The sequence below is a fragment of the Petromyzon marinus genome, unplaced genomic scaffold (assembly GCF_048934315.1).
Source record: "Petromyzon marinus isolate PM22_M1 ecotype Great Lakes invasive population unplaced genomic scaffold, UKy_Petmar_22M1.pri1.0 PM_G_Scaffold_46, whole genome shotgun sequence".
Taxonomy (NCBI): Eukaryota; Metazoa; Chordata; class Hyperoartia; order Petromyzontiformes; family Petromyzontidae; genus Petromyzon; species Petromyzon marinus.
Genome location: NW_027422998.1, coordinates 6,240 through 27,994, shown reverse-complemented (window position 1 = coordinate 27,994; position 21,755 = coordinate 6,240). Strand labels below are relative to the sequence as shown.

The 21,755-nt window shown below is 54.1% G+C and overlaps 1 protein-coding gene across 1 annotated transcript; it reads left to right on the top strand.

Moving 5' to 3' along the window:
• The first annotated feature begins 1,479 nt into the window (after positions 1–1,479).
• Positions 1,480–21,405, top strand: LOC142917326 (mutS protein homolog 4-like). Its single transcript, XM_076061961.1, has 14 exons — positions 1,480–1,965; positions 3,050–3,117; positions 3,841–3,915; positions 5,879–5,943; positions 10,012–10,184; positions 11,092–11,225; positions 13,634–13,737; positions 14,869–14,993; positions 15,575–15,775; positions 16,812–16,930; positions 17,283–17,411; positions 17,544–17,775; positions 19,666–19,754; positions 19,852–21,405. Exons 1-14 carry the CDS (start codon positions 1,557–1,559, stop codon positions 20,041–20,043), a joined length of 2,115 nt encoding a protein of 704 aa, XP_075918076.1. The 5' UTR covers positions 1,480–1,556; the 3' UTR covers positions 20,044–21,405.
• The last annotated feature ends 350 nt before the right edge of the window (positions 21,406–21,755 follow it).

The following is a 21,755-nucleotide window of genomic DNA, read 5'->3' as shown; positions in this document are numbered from 1 at the left end:
AGAGCAGCAAGAAATATCCGAGACAATTTATTAAAGACACACAAACTGGAGATGATGGATATCTTCGCTATAGAAGGTGAGCTCCAGCAGACGGTGGATACACAGCAAGACTGAAGATTAGAGGCAACACGGAAATCGAAATGGACAACAGGTGGGTTGTTCCGTATTCTCCGCTTCTTTCTAAAATGTTTCAGGCGTAGATGTGTTGACCACGCTCCACCTCCTCCAGTCAGTGTGTGTATCATGGTGTGTCAGTGTGTGTGTCAGTGTGTGTCCGGCAAAACAACCCCCTACCTCCTCGCGGTGCCGGACGGGCAACTCTGTCGTGGACAGTGCTGTGGGGGGAGATCCAATTTTGATTGGCTCCTCCCCTCATGGCATATGTGTCCACCACAGGGGCTAAACGGGGGCTCTGGACGGGTGCGAGGGGCTGGTAACCCCTCCACCTTCAATTAATTACCACGAAACCACGAATTAAACTGAAATATGTAACTAATAAGCTTGTGCCAGAGGCCCCGGGGGGCCAGGCGTCTATGACGTCTCCTGGCCAAACCCCAATTGGCGGAGCCAGGAGATTGAATACCTACCCTCGGGGCTACTCCAGAAACAACGAAAAGCCACTACGGGTGGCCACGTGGAATGTTCGAACGCTCACTGCAGAGGAGAGGCTGCCACTCCTCTGTCGGGAGCTGGACCGGTACCGCCTGGATCTATGCGGCATTCAGGAGGTCCGGTGGACCGGCTCTGGCTCCTGCCACCATGAGGGGTGGACAGTCCTCTACTCGGGGCAGCAGACTGCCAAACAACAGGGTGTGGGTCTTCTTTTGAACAAAAGAATGAAGGGGGCGTGGGAGCGTGGCGGTGAGGTGTGGGAAGCTGTAAGCCCCAGGCTACTTTGGGCTCGCCTTCCCATCAACCGGAGGCGAGGAATGGTGGTCGTGGTTACTTATGCCCCCACCGAAGATGAACATCCGTGGAGGGATGCAGGCAAAGCCGATGAGTCAGATGCCTTCTATGACCTCCTGTCACAGGTGCTGGCTAAAGTGGCCCCTCGGGATAGAGTGGCCCCTCGGATAGGTCATGTAACCCGCATGCCCAGCCACCGCATGCCGAAACAGCTTTTGTTCGGCCGGATTGAGGGGGCTAAGCGGGTGCGGCACGGGCTAGAGAAGAGATGGAGTGATGTGGTACAGGAGGACGTGGAGCTGAGTGGACTTGCCGATGACTGGTACCAGCGGTGTCAAGATCGGCCTCTGTGGAGGAGGCTCATGAAGGACGCTACTGGGCAGTTGGAGGCAGTCGCCCTCCAACAACAATGGAGGGCAGAGGAGCGACGCTCACAACAACGAGCGGAGCGCCGGGTGGCTAAAGCACAGCAGGTTGCCACAGTAGGGGGCACAGGTGGTGCATCAGCCAGTCATCTCAGTCAGTCGACCCGTGGCACCTGAGTCTGCCCCGTGACCTCCTGCCAGCGGGCGTTCGACACTTCACGTGGCCTCAGGGTGCACATAGCCTGGCACAAGCGTCGTGGTGATGTCACCGCCACTTAGTGGCGAATGGTGGTTGTTGTTGTTTTGTGGTTTGTGTTGGTGTGTGTGTGTTGGTGTGTGTGTTGGTGTGTGTTGGTGTGTGTGGGGGTGTGTGTGGGTGCAAGTGTGGTAGTGTGTGTGTGTTGGTGTGTGTGCATGTATGTGTGGGTGCGAGTGTGGTGTGAGTGTGTGTGGGTGTGTGTTGGTGTGTGTGTGACCCTCCTCCACCCGTGTGTGTGTGTGTGTGCGTGCGAGCGTGCACCCAGGAGCTCCCACTCGCTATTCGGGGTGCTCAACTACACGAGGACGCATGGAGGAGCGCGCCGGCTCAGAGCCAACATCCACGAGCCGCTGGTGGACGAAGAGACGCTCAGAGGCCGTCTCGACTGTGTGGATGAGCTGATGCAGGAAGACAACTTCTATAGAGTGCAGGCCGGTGGGTGGGTGGGTTGGTGGGTGGGTGGCTGAGTGGGTGGGTGGGTATGTGGGTGGGTGAGTGGGTGAGTGAGTGGGTGGGTGGGTGAGTGGGTGAGTGAGTGGTTGGGTGGGTGGGTGAGTGGGTATGTGGGTGATGGGGCAGTTGTGGAGAGAGTGGAGAGTTTCCCATACCTGGGCAATGTGCTCATGACCGGCTCCGGTTTAACAGCAGAGGTCTCACTCCGAATCAGTCGAGCGGCATTATCTTTTAATCGGTTGCGTAACGCTGTGTGGAAGTTACCTGGTCTGTCGCTCCGCACGAAGCTTCGGGTCTTCCCTCCCTTCTCTACGCTTGTGAAACGTGTACCCCCCTAATGGAACATCTTCGCCGGTTAGAAATATTTAGGCTGGCCTGCCTACGATCAATCCTGGGTTTAACCAGGCTGGATTGTGTAAGGAGCTCACAAATCCTCGAAAAATTTGGACAAAGTCCCATCGGTGAGCTCCTCCGGCAGGCAAGACTGCGTTGGCTGGGCCATGTAGCCCGCATGCCCAATCACCACATGCCCAAATAGATTTTGTTCGGCCGGATTGAGGGGGCTAAACGGGCGCGGCACAGGCTAGAGAAGAGATGGAGTGATGTGGTACAGGAGGACGTGGAGCTGAGTGGACTTGCCGATGACTGGTACCAGCGGTGTCAAGATCGGCCTCTGTGGAGGAGGCTCGTGAAGGACGCTACTGGGCAGTTGGAGGCAGTCGCCCTCCAACAACAACGGAGGGCGGAGGAGCGACGCTCACAACGACGAGCGGAGCGCCGGCTGGCTAAAGCACAGCAAGTTGGCACAGTAGGGGGCACAGGTGGTGCATCAGCCAGTCATCTCAGTCATCTTAGTCAGTCGACCCGTGGCACCTGGGTCTGCCCCGTGACCACCTGCCGGTGGGCGTTCGACACTTCATGTGGCCTCAAGGTGCACATGGCCTGGCACAAGCGTCGTGGTGACGTCACCGCCACTTAGTGGCGAATGGCGGTTGTTGTTGTTGTGTATGTCTGTGTGTGTGTGTCTGTGTGTATATGTGTGATGTCTGTGTGTATGTGTGTGCAGCTATCAGTCAGTTTCTGGATGTAGACCACCTGCTCTCAATGCTGATTCAAATCCCTAAGACAGAGACGGTGAGATGATCACTTTAATCATCATCAGCATCACCTCGCTCAGCACCACACAGTACCCCTTCATCACGTTAAACAGGGGTGGGGAACGTCCGGTCTCTGGCCCTGCCAAGGCAACCGCAGGCAGGACTCGAAATTCAATAAATCTAGGTAGAGCAAACCTGGAAGAGCAGTTGCGAGTAGCAACAACATCGTCAATACCGGCTAACATCACCAAACGCTTCGCCAAAGAGAAGCAGTTCCAGCCCATCGCATTAGGGGCGAGTTAATTAAACGTTTGACCGGATATAACGGGCTAATTTTTAAGTTGATCAATTTTGTATGGCCCGCGAATGATGTTGTAAATATCCAAATGGCCCTTGGTAGAAAAAAGGTTCCCCACCCGTGATGTAGAGAGAGAGGCTATTTAGTGATCTATTTATTTGTCTATATTTATCTCTACATGTATCTATCTATATTCGGTAAAGTCACGTAGAAGGGAAATAATATAAATATAAAACAATACAATTTTCTTGCTGTGGTTTTCACACCTTGATGATGATTACTTGTGTTGCAGTCGAAACTTCGTGATAATTTTATTGTTTTATATTTTTATTATTTTATAGTTTCCCTTTCTACGTGGTGACTTTACCGAAAGAACCAAGAATATGAATCCCTGCGGTCACGAAAGCTTTAAATCAAAATGTATCTATCTATGTATCTGTCTATCCATCCACCCTGTTCCAGTTGAGAACTGCTGAGTCTAAGATCAACTACGCCATCCACCTCAAGCATATCCTGGAGTTGGTGTCTCCACTGCAGGTTACATCGCCTGCCCAAGATCACTGTCATCACTAATTATTGTTAATCACTACCATCACTAATTATCATTAATCACTGTCATCACTAATTATTGTTCATCGCTATGATCACTAATTATCATTAATCACTGTCATCACTAATTATTGTTAATCACTACCATCACTAATTATCATTAATCACTATCGTCACTAATTATTGTTAATCACTATCATCACTAATTATTATTGATCACTGTCATCACTAATTATTGTTAATCACTATCATCACTAATTATTGTTAATCACTATCATCACTACTTATTGTTAATCACTATCATCACTAATTATTGTTAATCACTGTCATCACTAATTATTATTGATCACTGTCATCACTAATTATTGTTAATCACTGTCATCACTAATTATTATTGATCACTATCATCACTAATTATTGTTAATCACTGTCATCACTAATTATTATTGATCACTATCATCACTAATTATTGTTAATCACCATCATCACTAATTATTGTTAATCACCATCATCACTAATTATTGTTAATCACTGTCATCACTAATTATTGTTAATCACTATCATCACTAATTATTGTTAATCACTATCATCACTAATTATCGTTAATCACTATCATCACTAATTATTGTTAATCACTGTCATCACTAATTATTATTGATCACTATCACCACTAATTATTGTTAATCACCATCATCACTAATCATCGTTAATCACTATCATCACTAATTATTATTAATCACTATCATCACTAATTATTGTTAATCACTATCATCACTAATTATTGTTAATCACTGTCATCACTAATTATTGTTAATCACTGTCATCACTAATTATTATTGATCACTATCACCACTAATTATTGTTCATCACTGTCATCACTAATTATTATTGATCACTATCACCACTAATTATTGTTAATCACTGTCATCACTAATTATTATTGATCACTATCATCACTAATTATTGTTAATCACTGTCATCACTAATTATTATTGATCACTATCATCACTAATTATTATTGATCACTATCATTATCATTAAGCTGCCACTGGGGGTGCCCCTAGGCCACAGCAGACTCACACACAGAGACAGCTGCCACTGGGGGTACCCCTAGGCTACAGCAGACTCACACACAGAGACAGCTGCCACTGGGGGTGCCCCTAGGCTACAGCAGACTCACCCACAGAGACAGCTGCCACTGGGGGTGTCCCTAGGCAACAGCAGACTCACACACAGAGACAGCTGCCACTGGGGGTGCCCCTAGGCAACAGCAGACTCACACACAGAGACAGCTGCCCCTGGGGGTGCCCCTAGACCACAGCAGACTCACACACAGAGACAGCTGCCACTGGGGGTGCCCCTAGGCAACAGCAGACTCACACACAGAGACAGCTGCCACTGGGGGTGCCCCTAGGCTACAGCAGACTCACCCACAGAGACAGCTGCCACTGGGGGTGCCCCTAGGCAACAGCAGACTCACACACAGAGACAGCTGCCACTGGGGGTGCCCCTAGGCAACAGCAGACTCACACACAGAGACAGCTGCCCCTGGGGGTGCCCCTAGACCACAGCAGACTCACACACAGAGACAGCTGCCACTGGGGGTGCCCCTAGGCAACAGCAGACTCACACACAGAGACAGCTGCCACTGGGGGTGCCCCTAGGCAACAGCAGACTCACACACAGAGACAGCTGCCACTGGGGGTGCCCCTAGGCAACAGCAGACTCACACACAGAGACAGCTGCCACTGGGGGTGCCTCCACAACACCCACAGGTAGGGTGAGTGGCAGGTGAGGTGAGTGGTGAGGTGAGGGGTTGGTGAGGGGTGGGTGAGTGTTGAGTGAAGGGTGAGGTGAGTTGAGTGGTGAGGTGGTGAGTGGTGAGGTGGTGAGTGGTGAGTGACAGGTGCAGGTGTCACTCTCACCTATCTCTCCCCTGCTGTGTTCCCAGCGAGCGCTCAGCCCCTGCAAGACTCCACTGCTGACAGCCTACCAGAGCTCCCTGTTGGACTGCAGGTGACGAGGAGACCAGGCTGGTGGTGGTGGTGGAGGTGGTGACTGTGGTGACGGTGGTGGGGGTGATGGTGGTGGAGGAGGTGGTGGTGGTGGGGGTGGTGGTGGGGGTGGTGGTGGGGGTGGTGGTGGTGGGGGTGATGGTGGTCGAGGAGGTGGTGGTGGTGGTGGTGTGGGTGGGGGTGGTGGAGGAGGTGGTGGTGATGGTGGGGGTGGTGACGGTGGTGGTGGTGGTGGTGGGGGTGGAGGTGTGGGTGGTGGTGGGGGTGATGGTGGTGACGGTGGTAGTGGTGGTGGTGGTGGTGGTGGTAGTGGGGGTGGTGGTGTGGGTGGTGGTGGTGATGGTGGTGATGGTGGTGACGGTGGTGAGGGTGATGGTGGTGATGGTGAGGGTTGTGACGGTGGCAAAAACAACCCCCTACCTCCTCGTTGGTACCGGATGGCAACGCTGTGGTGGGCAGTGCCATGGGGGGAGGGCCTATTTAGATTTTTGGCTTTTCCCTTAATGACGTTTGTAGCCACCACAGCAGCCAATTGGGGGCTCTGCATGGGTGCGAGGGGCTGGTAACCCATCTACGTTCAATTAATTATCACCAAACCATGAATGAAAAATGTAATTAATAAGCTTGTGCCGGAGGCCCCGGGGGGATAGGCATTTATGACGTCTCCTGGCCAAACCCCATTTGGCGGAGCCAGGAGACTGAATCCTTCCCCTCGGGGCTCCTCCTTTAACAACGAAAAGCCACTACGGATGGCCTCGTAGAATGTTCGAATGCTCACTGCGGAGGAGAGGTTGCCACTTCTCTGTCGGGAGCTGGACCGGTACCGCCTGGATCTCTGTGGTAATCAGGAGGTCCGGTGGACCGGCTCTGGCTCCTGCCACCGTGAGGGGTGGACAGTCTTCTACTCAGGGGAGGAGACTACCAAACAACAGGGAGTGGCTCTTCTTCTAAACAAAAGAATGAAGGGGGCGTGGGAGCGTGGTGGTGAGGTGTGGGAAGCTGTAAGCCCCAGGCTACTTTTTGGGCTCGCCTTCCCATCAACCAGAGGTGAGGAGTGGTGGTCATGGTTAGTTATGCCCCCACCGAAGATGAACATCCGTGGAAGGATGCAGGCATAAGTCAGATGCCTCCTATAACCTCCTGTCACAGGTGCTAGCTAAAGTGGACCCTCGGGATAGAGTCATCTTGTTGGGTGACTTCAATGCCCGAGTTGGTCATGATGCTGACACCTGGTCTGGAGTGATTGGAAGGCATGAGCCAGATCAGCTCAATAACAACGGCAGGAGGTTGCTAGATTTGTGTGCAGCCCATGGGCTTATAATTACCAACACGCTGTTCCGGCATCGGCGCATCCACACAACATCATGGATGCATGCCGGGTCTAAGCAAGGCCATCTACTGGATGTCATAGTGACGGAACAGCGAATGCGGGCCCATGTCCTTGACACCAGGACCTACCGTGGTACTGATCTGCCCACTGACCATCGACTAGTCATCTGTAAGATGCGCCTGCCATTCTTCCACTCCGGTGGTGGGTGTACACCCAGGACCCCATTTAAACCCATAGTGGCCTGGTCTCAGTGTGGCTGGGGTTGGCATCGTCCCCCACTCCTCCTAATGTCGAGGGACAATGGGCGAGATTTAGGACTGTGGCTCATGCAGCTGCAATGGCTGCTTTGGGTACACGGTCCAGACCTCCCCAGAGACCTTGGCTGACAGTGGAGGTGCTCAGGCTGGCTGAGAAAAGCGACAGGCCCACTCTCATAGCCTACAGCATCCCGCGTCGGAGAATGAGGAGGCTTACCGTAACCTTTGCTCGGAAGTATGGAGAGCCGTGAGGTGCTGCAAGGATGGGTGGTGGTCGCGGGTTGCTGAGGAGATGGAGTCTGCCTCAATGGCCCGCGATCACAAATCGCTCTTTAACTCCATAAAAAAATATAACCTGCAGCGCCACACCTATTACCATCATTAGGGGAAAGAACAGTGACCAAATCTCCGACCCCGAGGAACAGGTTTGCATATTTGCTGAGCATTTCTGTGAGGTCCTGGGGGAGGAAAAATCCCTCAACCTGGAAAACATCGTGGGCCAAAGTGGGGATGACACTACTGAGGCTGCGGTGCCTCAAATATTGGAAGAAGTCACCCCCTGTGAGTGGCTGGCTGAGGTGCCATCTGTTGAGGAAGTACTGAAGGCAATCCAGAGTCTGAGACCAGGAAAGGCACCGGGTAGAGACGATCTCCCATGCAAAATGCTGAGGAAGGGTGGCGTTTGTGCACAAACTGTCCTACATGACATCATAACAACAGTCTGGACCACTGGATGGGTTCCGCAGGATTGGAAGAATGCCCTGGTGGTCCCCCTCTTTAAGAAGGGGGACCGTACAGACTGTAACAACTACAGGGGTATCTCACTCCTCAGTGTGCCGGGAAAGGTCCTGGCAAGGATTATTCAACATCGCCGTGCAAGGCACGCTTAGAAGAGGCATGCGGAACCCCAATGCGGTTTCAGGAAAAGGCGTTCCTGCACATGTCATATTTTCTGTCTGTCTGCTACAGTATAGGTATAGGGAATTCCAACAAGACCTACATCTCTGCTTTATTGACCTGACCAAGGCCTATGACACCATCAGTAGGCCTGGGCTCTGGGTTGTTCTTCGTGCTTTCGAAGTCCCTGACCCTCTGCTCATGATCATTAAGGACCTTCATGATAGTGAGCGGGCCCAGGCAAATCTACGTGGCCGGGAGTCGGAGCCATTCCCTGTACACCTTGGGGTGCGGCAGGGATGTCCTCTGGCTCCCACATTATTAAACATCTATTTTGACCACGTAGTTCGTGAAGTCTTCAGTAGCTGTACCGGAGGAATTCCCATCTGGTACAGATAGAATGGGAGGCTGATCGATGCCCGGGTGCGGTCAAGGGATGGCTCCCGATTGTTCAACCATGTAATGTATGCCGATGATCTGGGAATTGCTGCTCACTCAAAGGAGGAGTTGGAGGCACTGCTGCTGAACCTGGAGCTTGCCACTAAGAGGTGGAGCCTTACCCACTGAAACTAAGCACTTGCCTGGGTATTTTGTGCCATCGGACACTCCACCCCCACAACTTCCAATTGGTGATGGGATAGTTGTGGGGAGAGTGGAGAGTTTCCCATACCTGGGCAGTGTGCTCATGACCGGCTCCGGTTTAACAGCACTCGGAATCGGTCAAGCGGCATTATCTTTTCATCGGTTGCGTAATGCTGTGTGGAAGCTACTTGGTCTGTCGCTCCGCACTAAGCTTCAGGTCTTCTCGGCCACAGTCATTCCCTCCCTTCTCTATGCCTGTGAAACGTGGACCCCCCTAAGGGAACATCTTTGCTGGTTAGAAACATTTAGGCTGGCCTGTCTACGATCCATCCTGGGTTTAACCTGGCTGGATTGTGTGAGGAGCTCACAAATCCTTGAAAGATCTGGGCAAGGTCCCATCGGTGAGCTCCTCCGGCAGGCAACACTGCGTTGGCTGGGCCATGTAGCCCGCATGCCCAGCCATCACATGCCGAAACAGCTTTTGTTCAGCCGGATCGAGGGGGCTAGAGAAGATGGAGTGACGTGGTACAGGAGGACGTGGAGCTGAGTGGACTTGCCGATGACTGGTACCAGCGGTGTCGAGATCGGACTCAGTGGAGGAGGCTCGTGAAGGATGCTACTGGGCAGTTGGAGGTAGTCGCCCTCCAACAACAACGGAGGGCGGTGGAGCGACGCTCACAACAACGAGCGGAGCGCCGGGTGGCTAAAGCACAGCGGGTTGGCACAGTAGGGGGCACAGGTGGTGCATCAGCCACTCATCTCAGTCAGTCCCCCCCTGGCACCTGGGTCTGCCCCGTGACCTTCGTGCCAGCGTGCGTTCAACACTTCACGTGGCCTTGAAGTGCACATGGCCTGGCACAAGCGTCGTGGTGACGTCATCGCCACTTAGTGGCGAACGGCGGTTGTCGTCGTCGTTGTTGTTGTCGGCGACGGTGGCGGCGTCGATGGCGGCGGCGACACCACAACCCCCACCGCGTCTCCTCCCCCGCTGTCCCCGTGCCAGGTTCCCTGCGATCCTGGGCAAGCTGCGCACGGTGCTGACCGACGATTTGCCCTTCCGCAAGGGCAACCTCCTCTCGGCCAGGACACGGCGCTGCCACGTCGTGCGCCCCGGCCTCAACGGCTTCCTGGACCTCGCTCGGCGCATCCTCTCCGAGGCTGTCGGAGACATCGAAGGCACGGCACGGCTCACCCACCCGTAGCCCTCCCCGGCCGTCTTTGTATCTCTCTCTTCCTCTCTCTCTCTACCGCCTGCTGCTGTACGTTTGGAGTTTGCGTGTCTCTCTCATCATCGTCATCATCACGGTGGCTGCGAGATGTCAAGTACCTCGCCTGGTACGCAGGAGGTCGTGGGTTCCACCATCATCTCCCCCCCCCCTCTCCTCCTTTCTCCCCCACTCTTCCCCCTCTCTCCCCTGCCCATTCTCTCTCTCAGAGATCATCAAACAGCTCTCCGTGATTCACAGCCTGCCCATTCTCTCTCCCAGAGACCATCACACAGCTCTCCGAGATTCAGAACCTGCCCATTCTCTCTCTCCCAGAGATCATCAAACAGCTCTCCGTGATTCACAACCTGCCCATTCTCTCTCTCCCAGAGATCATCAAACAGCTCTCCGAGATTCACAACCTGCCCATTCTCTCTCTCCCAGAGATCATCAAACAGCTCTCCGAGATTCACAACCTGCCCATTCTCTCTCTCTCAGAGATCATCAAACAGCTCTCCGTGATTCACAACCTGCCCATTCTCTCTCTCCCAGAGACCATTACACAGCTCTCTGAGATTCAGAACCTGCCCATTCTCTCTCTCCCAGAGATCATCAAACAGCTCTCCGTGATTCACAACCTGCCCATTCTCTCTCTCCCAGAGATCATCAAACAGCTCTCCGAGATTCACAACCTGCCCATTCTCTCTCTCCCAGAGATCATCAAACAGCTCTCCGTGATTCACAACCTGCCCATTCTCTCTCTCCCAGAGATCATCAAACAGCTCTCCGAGATTCACAACCTGCCCATTCTCTCTCTCCCAGAGATCATCAAACAGCTCTCCGTGATTCACAACCTGCCCATTTTCTCTCTCTCCCAGAGATCATCAAACAGCTCTCCGAGATTCACAACCTGCCCATGTCCATGAGCTACAGCGCCCTGCGTGGCTTTTACATCCAGACGTCCGCTCACTCCCTGCAGCCCGAACAGCGTCTGCCAGAGGTCTTCATCAAGGTCAACGCACAGAGACTCACAGACTCATCACACAGAGACTCACAGACTCACCACACAGACTCATAGACTCATCGCACAGAGACCCATAGACTCATCGCACAGAGACCCACAGACTCACCACACAGAGACTCATAGACTCATCACATAGAGACTCACAGACTCATCGCACAGAGACCCATAGACTCATCGCACAGAGACCCACAGACTCACCACACAGAGACCCATAGACTCACCACACAGACTCATAGACTCATCGCACAGAGACTCACAGACTCATCACACAGAGACTCACAGACTCACCACACAGACTCATAGACTCATCGCACAGAGACCCATAGACTCATCGCACAGAGACCCACAGACTCACCACACAGAGACTCATAGACTCATCACATAGAGACTCATAGACTCATCGCACAGAGACCCATAGACTCATCGCACAGAGACCCACAGACTCACCACACAGAGACCCATAGACTCACCACACAGACTCATAGACTCATCGCACAGAGACTCACAGACTCATCACACAGAGACTCACAGACTCACCACACAGACTCATAGACTCATCACACAGAGACCCATAGACTCATCGCACAGAGACCCACAGACTCACCACACAGAGACCCACAGACTCACCACACAGAGACTCATAGACTCACACAGAGCCCATAGACTCATCACATAGAGACCCATAGACTCATCACACAGAGACCCATAGACTCACCACACAGAGACCCATAGACTCATCACATAGAGACCCACAGACTCACCACACAGAGACCCATAGACTCACCACACAGAGACCCATAGACTCACCACGCAGAGACGCATAGACTCATCACACAGAGACTCAGACTCACCACTCACAGACTCACCACTCATAGACTCACCACTCACAGACTCACCACTCATAGACCCAGAGTCTATGTGTGAGTTTATGTGTCTAGGTGTGAGACTATGTGTGAGTCTGTGTCTATCTGTGAGTCTATGTGTCTTTGTGTGAGTCTATGTGTCTATGTGTGAACTATGTGTGAGTCTATGTGTCTACGTGTGAGTCTGTGTCTATGTGTGATTCTATGTGTCTATGTGTGAGTCTATGTGTCTATGTGTGTGTCTACGTGTGAGTCTATGAGTCTATGTGTGAGTCTATGTGTCTATGTGTGAGTCTATGTGTGAGTCTATGTGTCTATGTGTGAGTCTATGTGTCTATGTGTGAGTCTCACCCCTCACCCCACCACTCACCACACCCCTCACTCACCACCCCTCACTCACCACTCAGCGCACCACTCACCACACCCCTCACTCACCCCTCACCACCCCTCACTCACCACTCACCACCCTCACTCACCACTCACCACCCCTCACTCACCACTCACCACCCCTCACTCACCACCACTCACCACCCCTCACTCACCACTCACCACCCCTCACTCACCACCCCTCACTCACCACTCACCACCACTCACTCACCACCACTCACTCACCACTCACCACCCCTCACTCACCACTCACCACCACTCACTCACCACCACTCACTCACCACTCACCACCCCTCACTCACCCCTCACTCACCACTCACCACCCCTCACTCACCACTCACCACCACTCACCCCATCACTCACCACTCTCACTCACCACTCACCACCCTCACTCACCACTCACCACCCTCACTCACCACTCTCCACCACTCACTCACCACTCACCATCCTCACTCACCACTCACCACCACTCACTCACCACTCACCACTCTCACTCACCACTCACCACCCTCACTCACCACTCACTCACCCCTCACTCACCCCTCACTCACCACTCACCACCCCTCACTCACCACTCACCACACCCCTCACTCACCACTCACCACCCTCACTCACCACTCACCACCCCTCACTCACCACTCACCACCACTCACTCACCACTCACCACCCCTCACTCACCACTCACTCACCCCTCACTCACCCCTCACTCACCACTCACTCACCACCCCTCACTCACCACTCACCACACCCCTCACTCACCACTCACCACCCCTCACTCACCCCTCACCACACCTCACTCACCACTCACCACCCTCACTCACCTCTCACTCACCACTCACCACCCCTCACTCACCCCTCACCACACCTCACTCACCACTCACCACCCTCACTCACCCCTCACTCACCACTCACTCACCACCCCTCACTCACCACTCACCACCCCTCACTCACCACTCACCACCACTCACCCCACCACTCACCACCCTTCACTCACCACCCCTCACTCACCACCCCTCACTCACCACTCACCACCCCTCACTCACCACTCACCACCCCTCACTCACCACCCCTCACTCACCACTCACCACACCCCTCACTCACCACTCACCACCCCTCACTCACCACTCACCACCCCTCACTCACCAGGTGAGCAAACGTGGGAACCTTCTCAGCTACACCACCATGGACCTCATGAGGCTGAACTGCCGCAGCCAGGAGGCCGTGGAGGAGATTTACCTCATGTCCAACGTGTGAGAGAACACCCCTACCCCAGGCAGAGTGTGGTGGACTAATCTCCATCTGTTCCTCCACTCACTGCCCCGTCTACCTGTGGGGGTTGCAGAGGAACCCCCTGGCTATGCCCTGCACTACTATACACTACACTATACACTACACTATACACTACACTATACACTACACTATACACTACTATACACTACACTATACACTATACACTACACTATACACCACAATATACACTACACTATACACTACACTATACACTACACTATACACTACAATATACACTACACTATACACTACACTATACACTACACTATACACTACACTATACACTACTATACACTACAATATACACTATACTATACCCTACACTATACACTACTATACACTACACTATACCCTACACTATACATTACTATACACTACACTATACACTACACTACTATACACTACACTATACACTACACTATACACTACTATACACTGCACTATACACTACAATATACACTACACTATACACTACACTATACACTACTATACACTACACTATACACTACACTATGCACTACTATACACTACACTATACACTACTATACACTACACTATACACTACTATACACTACACTATACACTACACTATACTACTATACACTACACTATACACTACTGTACACTGTACATTACACTATGCACTACACTATACACTACTATACACTACACTATACACTACTATACACTACACAATACACTACACTATACACTACTACACTATACACTACATTATACACTACTATACACTACACTATACACTACACTATACACTACTGTACACTATACACTACACAATGCACTACACTATACACTACACTATACACTACTGTACACTATACACTACACTATACACTACTGTACACTATACACTACACTATGCACTACACTATACACTACACTATACACTACTGTACACTACACTATACATTACTATACACTACTACACTACACTATGCACTACACTATACACTACACTATACTCTACTGTACACTACACTATGCACTACACTATACACTACTGTACACTACTCTTTACACAACACCCTTTGGGGAGGGGAGGGTGACCCCCGCTCTGTCTCCGTGCCCAGGGTGTTGTCCAAGCTGTTTGCGGAGATCCGGGAGGACATTGTGTGTCTCTACAAGCTTGCTGACGCAGTGTCCATGGTGGACATGCTGCTGGCATTCGCTCACCGCACCACGCTCACCAAGTCCGGTACGCGGTGGGTGGGTGGGTGAGTGGGTGGGTGAGTGAGTGGGTGGGTGGGTGGGTGAGTGGGTGGCTGAGTGGGTGGGTGAGTGAGTGAGGGAGTGAGTGGGTGAGTGAGTGGGTGAGTGAGTCGGTGGGTGGGTGGATGAGTGAGTGGGTGAGTGAGTGGGTGAGTGAGTGGGTGAGTGAGTGGGTGGGTGAGTGAGTGAGGGAGTGAGTGGGTGAGTGAGTGGGTGAGTGGGTGAGTGAGTCGGTGGGTGGGTGAGTGAGTGGGTGAGTGAGTGGGTGAGTGGGTGGGTGATTGAGTGGGTGAGTGGGTGAGTGAGGGAGTGAGTGAGTGAGTGGGTGGGTGAGTGGGTGGGTGGGTGAGTGAGTGGCCTTCACCCCCCGTGACCTCCCCCCGTGATCGTCACCCCCGTGACCTCCCCCCGTGACCTCCGCCCCCGTGACCTTCACCCCCCGTGACCTCCGCTCCCGTGACCTCCCTCCTGTGACCTCCCCCCCTGTGACCTCCTCCCCCCCCGTGACCTCCCCCTCCGTGACCTCCCCCCCGTGACCTCCCCCCCGCTGTCTGTGGTGAGCTGCAGTCCGTCCGGAATTCTCTGACACGCTGGCCCTCAAGGGGGCTCGCCACCCCATCCTGGAGCGGGTGCTGGGCTGGCCGCTGGTGCCTAACGACGTCTTCCTGTCGGACGCCTCAAACTTCCTCGTTGTCACGGGGCCCAACAACAGCGGCAAGTCCACGCTGCTGAGACAGGTGGCACTCTGCCAGGTGATGGCACAGATCGGTGAGTGGGTGGGGGGGGGTGAGTTGGTGAGTGAGTGAGTGGGTGGGTGAGTGAGTGAGTGAGTTGGTGAGTGGGTGAGTGAGTTGGTGAGTGAGTGAGTGGGTGAGTGAGTGAGTTGGTGAGTGGGTGGGTGAGTTGGTGAGTGAGTGAGTGAGTGGGTGGGTGAGTGAGTGAGTTGGTGAGTGGGTGGGTGAGTTGGTGAGTGAGTGAGTCGGTGGGTGAGTGAGTTGGTGAATGGGTGGGTGAGTTGGTGAGTGAGTTGGTTGGTGAGTGGGTGGGTGAGTTGGTGAATGAGTGAGTTGGTGAGTGAGTGAGTGGGTGAGTGGGTGAGTGATTGGGTGAGTGAGTCAGTGAGTTGGTGAGTGAGTGGGTGAGTGATTGAGTGGGTGAGTCAGTGAGTGAGTGAGTGAGTGGGTGGGTGAGTGACTGTTTGAGTGAGTGGGTGAGTGAGTGATTGAGTGGGTGGGTGGGTGAGTGAGTGGGTGAGTGATTGAGTGGGTGGGTGAGTGAGTGGGTGAGTGATTGAGTGGGTGAGTAAGTGGGTGAGTGATTGAGTGGGTGATTGAGTGGGTGAGTGAGTGAGTGGGTGAGTGAGTGAGTGAGTAGGTGAGTGAGTAGGTGAGTGAGTGAGTGGGTGATTGAGTGAGTAGGTGAGTGAGTGGGTGAGTAAGTGAGTGAGTGGGTGATTGAGTAGGTGAGTAAGTGAGTAGGTGAGTGTTTGAGTGAGTGAGTAGGTGAGTAAGTAAGTGAGTGAGTGTTTGGGTGAGTGAGTGAGTAGGTGAGTAAGTAAATGAGTGAGTGTTTGAGTGAGTGAGTGAGTAGGTGAGTAAGTAAGTGATTGAGTGTTTGAGTGAGTGAGTGAGTAGGTGAGTAAGTAAGTGAGTGAGTGTTTGAGTGAGTGAGTAGGTGAGTAAGAAAGTGAGTGAGTGTTTGAGTGAGTGAGTAGGTGAGTAAGTAAGTGAGTGAGTGTTTGAGTGAGTGAGTGAGTAGGTGAGTAAGTAAGTGAGTGAGTGTTTGGGTGCTACCACTGCTTCAGGTTGTTTCGTACCAGCCGACTTTGCCTGCGTGAGGATCGCTGATCAGATCTTCACTCGCATCGGTGTGGACGACGACATCCAGCCACTCTCCTCCACCTTCACCATCGAGATGAGAGAGGTGGGTGGGGAGTGAGAGGGTGGGTGAGTGGGTGGGTGGGTGAGTGGATTGGTGAGTGGGTTGGTGGGTGAGTGTGTGAGTGGGTGGGTGAGTGTGTGAGTGGGTTGGTGAGTGGGTGGGTGAGTGGTTGGGTAGGTGGGTGAGTGGGTTGGTGAGTGGGTGTGTGAGTGGGTGGGTGAGTGGATGTGTGAGTGGGTGGGTGAGTGGGTGGGTGAGTGGTTGGGTAGGTGGGTGATTGGGTTGGTGATTGGGTGTGTGAGTGGGTGGGTGAGTGAGTGAGTGAGTTGGTGAGTGGGTGGGTGTGTAGGTGGGTGAGTGGGTGGGTGACCCCCGGTGACCCCCATGACCCCAGGTGAACTACATAGTTCGCACAGCCACCGACCGCTCTCTGGTGATCATCGACGAGCTCGGGAGGGGCACCGGGGTCCACGAGGCCCTGGGGATCTGTCACTCGGTCTGTGAGTGTCTCCTGCAGCGCAAGGTGGTGACCACTCACACTCACCACAAACACTCACCACTCACACTCACCACACTCACCACTCACACTCACCACTCACCACTCACCACCCTCACGACCCTCACCACCCCTGTGTGTCTCCCCCCCCTCCCCCAGACGTTCACCATCTTCGCCACCCACCACCTGGAGCTGAGCCACCTCTCCACCCTCTACCCCAACGTCTCCAACAGCCACTTCCTGGTGGAGTCGCGCAATCAGCAGCAGCAGCAGCTGCCCTGGGCCGGCCGTCGTGACGGTAAAGCCGCTGGTGCCGACGACTCGCGGACGGTGCCACGTGTGACGTGCACGTACAAGCTGGTGCAGGGGCACACGCCGGACACGCACTACGGTACTACGCGTGTGTGTGTGTACGTGTGTGTGTGTGTACGTGTGTGTGTACGTGTGTGTGTGTGTGGTCCGGAAAAACAACCCCCTACCTCCTCGCGGTGCCGGATGGGCAACTCTGTCGTGGACAGTGCTTTGGGGCGAGATCCAATTTTGATTGGCTCCTCCCCTCATGGCAAATGCATCCACCACAGGGGCTAAACGGGGGCTCTGGACAGGTGCGAGGGGCTGGTAACCCTTCCACCTTCAATTAATTACCACGAAACCACGAGTTAAACTGAAATATGTAACTAATAAGCTTGTGCCGGAGGCCCCGGGGGGACAGGCGTCTATGACGTCTCCTGACCAAACCCCATTTGGCGGAGCCAGAAGACTGAATATCTACCCTCGGGGCTCCTCCAGAAACAACGAAAAACCACTACGGGTGGCCACGTGGAATGTTCGAACGCTCACTGCGGAGGAGAGGCTGCCACTCCTCTGTCGGGAGCTGGACCGGTACCGCCTGGATCTCTGTGGTATTCAGGAGGTCCGGTGGACCGGCTCTGGCTCCTACCACCATGAGGGGTGAACAGTCCTCTTCTCACGGCAGGAGACTGCCAAACAACAGGGAGTGGCTCTTCTTCTAAACAAAAGAATGAAGGGGGCGTGGGAGCGTGGCGGTGAGGTTTGGGAAGCTGTAAGCTCCAGGCTACTTTGGGCTCGCCTTCCCAACAACCGGAGGTGAGGAGTGGTGGTCGTGGTTACTTATGCCCCCACCGAAGACGAACATCCGTGGAGGGATCCAGGCAAGGCCGATGAGTCAGATGCCTTCTATGACCTCCTGTCACAGGTGCGAGCTAAAGTGGCCCCTCGGGATAGTCATCTTGTTGGGTGAATGCCCGAGTTGGTCATGATGCACCTGGTCTGGAGTGATTGGAAGGCATGGGCCAGACCAGCTCAATAACAACGGCAGGAGGCTGCTACATTTTTGTGCAGCCCATGGGCTTGTAAATACCAACACGCTGTTCCGGCATCGCCGCATCCACACAACATCATGGATGCATGCCGGGTCCAAGCAAGAACATCTGCTGGACTACATAGTGACGGACCAGCGGATGCGAGCCCATGTCCTTGACACCAGGACCTACCGTGGAGCTGATCTGCCCACTGACCATCGACTTGTAATCTGTAAGATGCACCTGCAATTCTTTCACTCCGGTGGTGGGTGTACATCCAGGACCCCATTCAAACCCTTAGTGGCATGCTCTGCCGGCTGGGATTGGCATCGTCCCCCACTCCTCCTGATGTCGAGGGTAAATGGGCGAGGTTTAGGACTGTGACTCATGCAGCTGAAATGGCTGCTTTGGGTACGCGGTCCAGACCTCCCCAGAGACCCTGGCTGACAAGAGGAGGTGTTCAGGATGGCGACAGGCCCACTGTCATCGGCTACAGAATCCCACGTCGGAGAATGAGGAGGCTTACCGCAGCCCTCGCTCGGAGGTTCGGAGAGCCGCGAGGCGCCGCAAGGATGGGTGGCGGTCGCGGGTTGCCGAGGAGATGGAGTCTGCATCAGTGGCCCGCGATCACAAATCTCTATTTAACTCCCATCAAGAAAGTAACCTGCGGCGCCACAACCGATTACCATCATTGGGGGAAAGAACGGTGACCCGATCTCCGATCCCCAGGGAACAGGTTTTCAGATTTGCCGAGCATTTCCACGAGGTCCCGGTAGTGGGAGGGGGGAAACCCCTCGGCCCGGAAAAACGCATCGCGGCACAGAGCGGGGATGGCCCTGCCGAGGCCGCCGGCGCCTCAAACATCGTGAAGAAGAAGCCGTCGCCTTCCCCCCCCCCTCCTCCTCCCTCTCCCCCTCCTCCTCCCCCTCCCCCTCCCCCCCCGCGTGCCCCGCGTCCAGGTCTGGAAATGGCCACGCTGTCATCGCTGCCGCCCTCCCTGCTGCGCGACGCCACGGGGCTGCTGGCGCGGATCGGCGGCAAGAGCTGGGTAACGACGCTGACCCCCGCTGACACCCCCGCCGCGACCCCCTCGAGACCCGCCCGTGACCCCCCGCCGCCCGTGACCCCTCCGCGACCCCCCCCAGATGGAGCGTCAGGCCGACTCCGCGCCCGTGCTGCACCGAGCGGCCGTCCACCGCCTCGCGACGAGGCTGGGCCAGGCGGCGCGACACTCGCGGCTGGACGGAGCCGGCCTGGCCTCGTACCTGGGGTCGCTGAGACAGCGGTACCTCGACGAGCTGGAGCACATCGCTGACGCCACCGCTAACACCCACTGAACAACACCACCACGAACACCACCACCGCTAACACCCACTGAACGACACCACCACCACCACCGCTAACACACACTGAACAACACCACCAACACCACCACCACCGCTAACACCCACTGAACGACACCACCACCAACACCACCACCGCTAACACCCACTGAACGACACCACCACCAACACCACCACCGCTAACACCCACTGAACGACACCACCACCACCACCGCTAACACCCACTGAACGACACCAACACCACCACCGCTAACACCCACTGAACGACAACACCACCAACACCACCACCACCGCTAACACCCACTGAACGACACCACCACCAACACCACCACCGCTAACACCCACTGAACGACACCACCACCAACACCACCACCGCTAACACCCACTGAACGACACCACTACCAACACCACCGCTAACACCCACTGAACGACACCACCACCAACACCACCACCACTAACACCCACTGAACGACACCAACACCGCTAACACCCACTAAACGACACCAGCACCAACACCACCACCGCTAACACCCACTGAACAACACCACCACCAACACCAACACCGCTAACACCCACTGAACGACACCACCACCGCTAACACCCACTGAACGACACCACCACCAACACCACCACCGCTAACACCCACTGAACGACAGCACCACCACCACCGCTAACACCCACCCACTGAACGACACCACCACCAACACCACCACCACCAACTGAACACCACCACCAACACCACTAACACACACTGAACGACACCACCACCACCACCACCACCACCGCTAACACCCACTGAACACCACCGCCATGATGCACCAGCAACACCACCACCAATGCCACCACCACCAGCAACACCACCACCAATGCCACCACCACCACCAACAACACCACCAACAACGCCACCACCACCAAGAATGCTACCACCACTGCCACCAGCTAAACACCACCACCACCACGATCCACCACAAACACCACCACTACCGCCGCCACCAACTGAACACCACCACCACGATCCACCACCAACACCACCAACAACGCCACCACCACCATGATGCACCAGCAACACCACCAACAACGCCACACCATCAATGCTGCCATCACCACCGCCACCACCACCACCAAGAATGCTACCACCACCACCGCCACCAACTGAACACCACCACCACCACCACGATCCAACACCACCAATGCTACCACCACCAATTCCACCACCACCACCACCACGGTGGAGGGGTAAGCGTGTGGGTACCATTGTGTGGTGTGGGGTAGGCTGACGGAGGTCCCGATTAGCCAGACGATGATGTTATTTCGTGCTGTGTTGTTGGATATATAAACAAAAAGTTTACTGTCAAACTGGCTCAGTGATTGAGTAATTTAGTGAGCAAGCGACTGAGTGAGCAGCTGAGCTCCTGAGTGAGTGACTGGCTGAGTGAGTGAGTGACTGGCTGAGTGAGTGACTGGCTGAGTGAGTGAGTGACTGGCTGAGTGAGTGAGTCACTGGCTGAGTGAGTCACTGGCTGAGTGAGTGAGTGAGTGACTGGCAGAGTGAGTGACTGGCTGAGTGAGTGACTGGCTGAGTGAGTGGCTGGCTGAGTGAGTGACTGGCAGAGTGAGTGACTGGCTGAGTGATTGAGTGACTGGCTGAGTGAGTGAGTGACTGGCTGAGTGAGTGAGTGACTGGCTGAGTGAGTGACTGGCTGAGT